The 6,172-nt window shown below is 48.5% G+C and overlaps 1 protein-coding gene across 1 annotated transcript; it reads right to left on the minus strand.

Moving 5' to 3' along the window:
- Positions 1-1,136: 1,136 nt before the first annotated feature.
- On the minus strand, positions 1,137-4,075 carry LOC113224767. The gene is made up of 2 exons (XM_026454009.2): positions 3,481-4,075; positions 1,137-1,231 (listed from the first exon to the last, which is right to left on the minus strand). The coding sequence occupies exons 1-2, from the start codon at positions 4,073-4,075 to the stop codon at positions 1,137-1,139; spliced, it is 690 nt and encodes a 229-aa protein (XP_026309794.1).
- Positions 4,076-6,172: the final 2,097 nt, after the last annotated feature.

The following is a 6,172-nucleotide window of genomic DNA, read 5'->3' on the forward strand; positions in this document are numbered from 1 at the left end:
TTCTTGATACAAACTGTCAGAAAACTAGAATAAAGAGAATGTTCTTATTCTGAGAAAAGATACATATGAAAAATCCCACTGTTAACATCGTATTGAATGGCCTTTCCTCCTGAGTTTTTAAACACAGTGAAGATGTTCACTATCCTCAATCAGTTCTTTTCAATATCACTCTGGATGTCAACAAATGTTCTCAAGGCATTTCAACATCAATTAAGCCTAAGGATTTTACTTAGTTTCCTGTGTATTTGGTTATTCAGAAATGAGAAACATTTCCACGAGTTCTGTTTCAGTTTTCTTTTTTACAGATGAACTAATTCATCACATTGTAAAGGCGCTTAGCTCTAATCTAGACAGTCTTTGTTGCCATCTGCTGGTGATCAGCTGCTCTACCTGAGATCTACCCTCCACCTTAGAAAGTTTCTGGAAGGAATGGGGAGAACTAGCCATCAGAAATCGAACTGACTGAAAGGGAAGGAGAAAGTGTAAGAAAGAGCAAGTCTAAAACCTCCGAACACATTTGGGCACCTACTGTATTCCAGCCCCCATGCTAGGTCTTCACGCACTCACTAACTAGAAGCAGTGGAAATACTAGTTAAGAAAATGGAGTCTAGAGCCAAACTACCCGGATTTTAAAGCTCACCTTTACTAGTTTATGACTTTTTAACAAATTACTTAACCTTACTTGTTTTAGTTTCCTCACAGATTGCTGTGAGGATCAAAATCATTAGTCAACTATTTACAACTGTAACCAGCTCATAATCAGCACTAAACAAAGTACATGTATTTCACAATTATTCCATCTAATGAAAGCTATTGTTGCAAGAGCAATTCCCACAGTGAGCGATTCCACACCTTCGCATTTCACTTCCTAACAGCTTTCAGAAACGGAGCTTTTATTGTGTCTAACCACAGCCCTTCCAGCTGCACTGGGACCTCTATCTCCCCTGGAGCCTGAGAAAGGCTGGGCTCCAAGTCCTCCTGAACAAATCAGCCTACTGGACTCCTGGCCAGTGTGTTCTCTCCCATCTCCTGGGATCCGCCTTCTTGGTATGCTGCGGGAAGAGGAGGCCCTGTGCTGGACGCTTGGGGAGCCTCACCTGGAGCTGTCTCCTGCTCCTGCTCCAGCTCACTGGCCTTCATCTGCACATAGTCCTGCACCAGTGCAGCCAGCAGGAGGCGCACTTCCTCCTCACTGACCGTGGCCGGGTCTGGACTGCTCTCCAGGACAGACCTGTGGAGGGGATGCAAACTCAGTGCAGGCTGTGAGTCCCTGCCTGCCTCCCCACCCCACTCCACCCACCCCCACGCATAAGCAGCCAGGCTTCCTGGTCTCTGCTTCTTCCTCTGAGGATGCGGCCACTGCGACTACCGGGGACAGAGCATGAGGTCAGGGTCCACCTGTGGGCACTGATTCACCGGGAGCCATGCATGACTTCAGAGGCATAGAGCTGCCTGGTCCCAGGGGCAGTGGAAGCAGAGGCGCCCCTGGCTCCAAGCTGTCTCACCTGAATGGCGCTGCCTGGAGGCTGCCCGCCTGGCATAGGACCAAGACTGAGAGCCAGCAAGCGGGAGAACTTCTGGAAGCCTTTGTTGGCTCCATGTAACAAGAAACATGAAGCCGCCGTTAGGCACGGTCAGTTAGTCCCCAGCTGGGGTCTAACTGAATACCTGCTTTCTTCCCTACCATGCCCACCAGCCTGGATCCTTCTTCCCATCTATCCTGGACTCTTTAGAGGATGTCTCTGGCTCTGCCCATTTTCCATAGCTTTTCCAAAGGCACTTCCTAACTAGGAGTACCCAAGTCTCCTCAGGCTTCAGGCCCCATTTCCAAGTCTTTCCATCCCTTCACATCTCCCCATGAAATATCTCTCCACACATCCTTCCCCAGGGTCTAGAACAACGTGTAGAGCTGGGGACAACATGTAGTCTGCCTTGGCTTTGTTCTTCATAGGAATTTAAATCTCCAGGATCCACACAGCTCTGCATTTGTTCAGGGGGCTCTCTAGAGTGTCTCCTAGGGTTCCTTGTGTCTTTTGGGGCCTTTCCCCAAGAGATTGGTGTGGCAGAGTGGCTAGAGGCCAGGTTTCCTGTGCTGCCTCTGTTCCTGTGTAACCTCAGGCAAGTAACTGGACAATATCTAGGCCTCATTGCCCCAATGGGGTGCCCTCACGTTTGAAGACATTCATGAATGTAAATGGTTTGGAAGCTTGACAGAGCAGGGAGAGATGTCCAGGCCTGAGGGTACCGGGTTTCGCCTGGGGTCGAAGGGCCTTAGCCCCATCCTATGGGTCTAGTCTACCAGGAAGGCTACCTGCCCAATATGGCTGAAGAAGGAGGGCTCATTGTCTCCCTCCTTAGGCACTGAGACAGCTGGGGTTATCTTTCCCTGGGCAAGGTCGTTATTTCAATAGCCCAGAGAAACACACGCGCGCATGCGCGCGCGCACACACACGCACACAACTTGCTCTGCAGGTTCCTAGTCCCAGGAACATTTAATGGCAGGTACAGAGCCCAAGGCTCTTGCTCGTAGACAGCCCCGCCCTCTGTAAGGACTGAGCTCTGCAGCTTCACCTGAACGTAAATGCGGGTGCCTCATCCCTCTCTTGAAGGCCAGACCCCTGGACAAACCCGTCTCCTTGGGGTAGCCGGCTGCCCTGCCCTGATTTAGGGACTGTTCCCCAAGGGGCATACACACCGCAGTGTTGGACCAAGCTCAGGTTGCCACAGAAGTGGGCCTCTCCGAGCGCGGGGTACACCGCGGCGCCGTGACCGCCCCAAACAGGGAGCTCGACTCCGAGGGAGCAGGCGAGAGGAGAGGGAGGATTAGGGATAAGGCCCACTGGAAGAATGACCGCAACCGAATTAACCCTTCCAGAGACTGACAGCGGTTGAAACAGCGCCTCCAGATCAAAGGGGAGAGACCAGGGAAAATGCAGACAACGGGCGGGGCTCACAGCAAGAGCAGGCAACAGCCCCACAGTGGGCGGACTCGGACCCCATCGGGCCCCTCAGCAGTGGAACCACTGGGACTGGCGCTTTGCCCAAGACAGCACCGCCCAGAAGGCTCACCCAGGAGGAGTGAAACCCTTTGCTGTGCCCCCGCCCAGAATAACAAGCCACCTCTCACCGCAGCCTAAGACCGGCCGGCTGCACCCCAACGCGCGCGCGCACACACTCACACACACACACACACACGCATGCACACGCCTTCCTGCTCATCCATCAGGGCAAGGGCATCCTCTCTGGAGACCGTTTTGCACAGCTGCCTTGTGACGCGGAGCTCTGTTTGTGGGGGTGCCCTGGGCCGGCCAGTCCAGGCCTGCTGCCGGCTACCTGGGGTAAAGGCCCGGACGCACCCCAGCCCGTCCTGCAGCGCCCTCCAACAGAACACAGGGACTTTTGCAGGCCCGAAGATGACCAGGTGTCTGTACTCAGCTAAGGACAAGCACTCTCATCCAACGCTAACGAACTCACCCATACCTGTGGAGTTCGAAATGCGCGCCCCGGACGCAGGGGCTCGCCGCCTCCCAGCCATCTTGGCTAACTCGTGAACTGTGACTGCCAGAAGCACCCTCAAGGAGGAACCGCGCACACTCCACCAACTGATGCAGTCCTGGTTGGCATTCACATATCGGACACACGGACCATCATTGTGTACACACGTCTTCCCTGTAAGTGAAACTTCTTTCCAAAGTGGACGCTTTGCAGGGATCGGGCCCCTGAGCCGAGTGTAGGTCGGAGGCACAGAGAGCCCCGCTGTCTCCCGGACCTGGCTTCCGCGGACTGGGAAGAAGACCTCCCGCCTGGTCAAGCCGAAGGATTCGGTGGTCTCCTGAGTGGAGCCCACGGTACCGACATTCAGGGGCCGTGGGGTCCCTGAGCCTGTGCACCTGGACTGCGGGTATGCCCCGGGGTCCGCCGGTCCGCTGGCCGCCACGCCTCTGCCGCCGACAGGAGGTGCTGTTTTGACGCTTTGCTTACCCCTTGTGCGATCTGGGCCTAGAAAGGCAAACTTGGTTCTAAGGCTGGCGCTCAGCAAATGCTCCCAGGAAGACTGCGAAGGAACTGACTTCATTCTCAGTCAAATCAAAATCGTTTTGTGGAGTTCTCTACAAAGGTGCCCTGCAAGGCCCGAACTGGGGTGAGATGAGTGATGCACTTGGTTCCATTGCAAAATATAAAGAGGTGCCAAAAATCTCAGGAATCCAGAGTAATATTTTAACGTAATGTCTTTAATGATAAAAACGAATACAAAAACATCCCGGACAAACAACATATCTAAACTTGAAATAGCATCTGACAGGGCCAGGAATCCAACCTTCCCCGATCTTTTTGTTCTATCAATCTCTCTCTGGGATGATGCCTACACACTCATTGGCTCAAATCCAGTCCTGCTTACCAGCTTTTACAAGTGCCACCTCTTCTTCCAAAGTTGAAACAATTCATGTGATCCATTTCTTCTTGGAGGAGCTTGTTACCCTTTTTGAATCAGCATATTTTGTGACTCAGTTTGCCTTGTGACTTCAGCTTTCTGGTGAGTCCAAAAAATTATGATTTTATAGATTATCCAGCTTTTCCTCATTGTTAGGGTCGGAGTGATATGCTTCTGCTGCTGTCGAAATTGTAAGTAGGAACAGAATCCTTTTAACACCATTTTAACACTTGTAATCATACAGTTCAGTGGCAATAATTATATTCCCAATGTTGTGCAAATCATCATCATTATCCATTTCCAGAATTTGTTTGTCATCCCAGTTGGAAACTGTATTTGACAATAATCCCTACTATTCCTTCTACCAGCCTCTGGTAACTTCTATTATACTTTCTGTCTGTATGAGTTTGCCTATTCTGGGTGCCTCATATAAGTAAAATCCTACAATATTTGTCTTTTTGTGTCTGGCTTTCACTTAGCATAATGTCCTCAGGATTCCTCATGTTGTAACATGTGACAGGATTTTATTCCTTTTTAAGGTTAAATAATATATCACTGCGTATGTATATATGACATTTGGTTCATTATTTTATGTGTTGATGAATATTTAGGTAGTTTTCACCTTTTGGCTATTGTTGATAATGCTGCTATGAAATTGGTGTACAATTATCGATTTGAGTCTATGCTTTCTTTTGTGTATTTTCTTTAAAATATAGTTTTTAAAATTGGAACTTATTTTAAATGTCACATAAACTTATACACTAAAATTCAGAAGAGAAAGAAATTATTCTTATACAATTACTGTATTTTCTTCCTGTATTTTATGCTCATTTATTTTGCATTAACAATAATGTGTTATGTAAGATTCCGGGGGAAGCAAACTTAGTTGGAGATTTGTGTACCAAAAGGTAATTGGGAGGAATCCCTTGTATCAACACCTCTAAGGGAGTGAAGAAAGTAGGAACGGGCAGAGAGAAAAGTTGAACTGTACAGGAAAGACCCATCTCATAGGGAGCTCTAGAGCTAGGCTAGGACTTCAGAGTTGTACCAGCTTCAGGCAAGGAGCCTGAGCCTTTATGCCTTATTGGAATAGGGCCAGCTTTATTGGCATATGACCTTTGCACTCACACAGGGCCCCTGTACTCAGAAGGGCCCCATGCTTAGTTTAATGCTCTGCTATTACTGTCATGAAGTTCCTAATAATTTTGGAGTAAGAGCACCCATATTTTCATTTTTCATTGGACTTTGCAAATTATGTAGCTGGTCCTGCCCTCAATCATGCATTCAACGAGAATTTTTCCTAGGAAGGATCTAGACATTGATCAACACAACTCCCTCTGGCTGAGAGCCATTTTCAGAAACTGACTCATCTGAGAGCTCTCAGCCACCATATTCCAGTGGGGCTGGAGGAATGCAAGACTCAGTCCTAAAAGTGAGATTTGGGCAGTACACAACAGCATCCACTACAAACAGCTTCAGACATGTACCACTCTCACACAGCTATAATTGTGGTGTCTATGTACACACTTGTCTACTTTGTACCTATCACATCACAGACATTTTCAGTGAAACTGCGTTGTCTTCATAGCTATGCCTTTTGACTGTAATATTTCAAGGGCATTTCAAGATGTATTTTACTTCATAATTTCATTTCCCTCATCAGTCATTATTTCTATATCTATTTTACTATTTCATTGTATGTAATTTTATTACCAGAACCTCAAATTTTCTGTGACAACA

Source organism: Piliocolobus tephrosceles, chromosome 13 (genome assembly GCF_002776525.5).
Source record: "Piliocolobus tephrosceles isolate RC106 chromosome 13, ASM277652v3, whole genome shotgun sequence".
Classification (NCBI taxonomy): Eukaryota; Metazoa; Chordata; class Mammalia; order Primates; family Cercopithecidae; genus Piliocolobus; species Piliocolobus tephrosceles.

What these genes read in the sequence shown, in the direction of transcription:
- LOC113224767 (XM_026454009.2), bottom strand. Translation starts at nt 4,075, where the DNA reads ATGAAGTCAGTTCCTTCGCAGTCTTCCTGGGAGCATTTGCTGAGCGCC. An exon ending in GCGCATTTCGAACTCCACAG is followed by an intron (nt 1,232 to 3,480) that starts GTATGGGTGAGT and finishes TCCCCTCCACAG; the next exon opens with GTCTGTCCTGGAGAGCAGTC.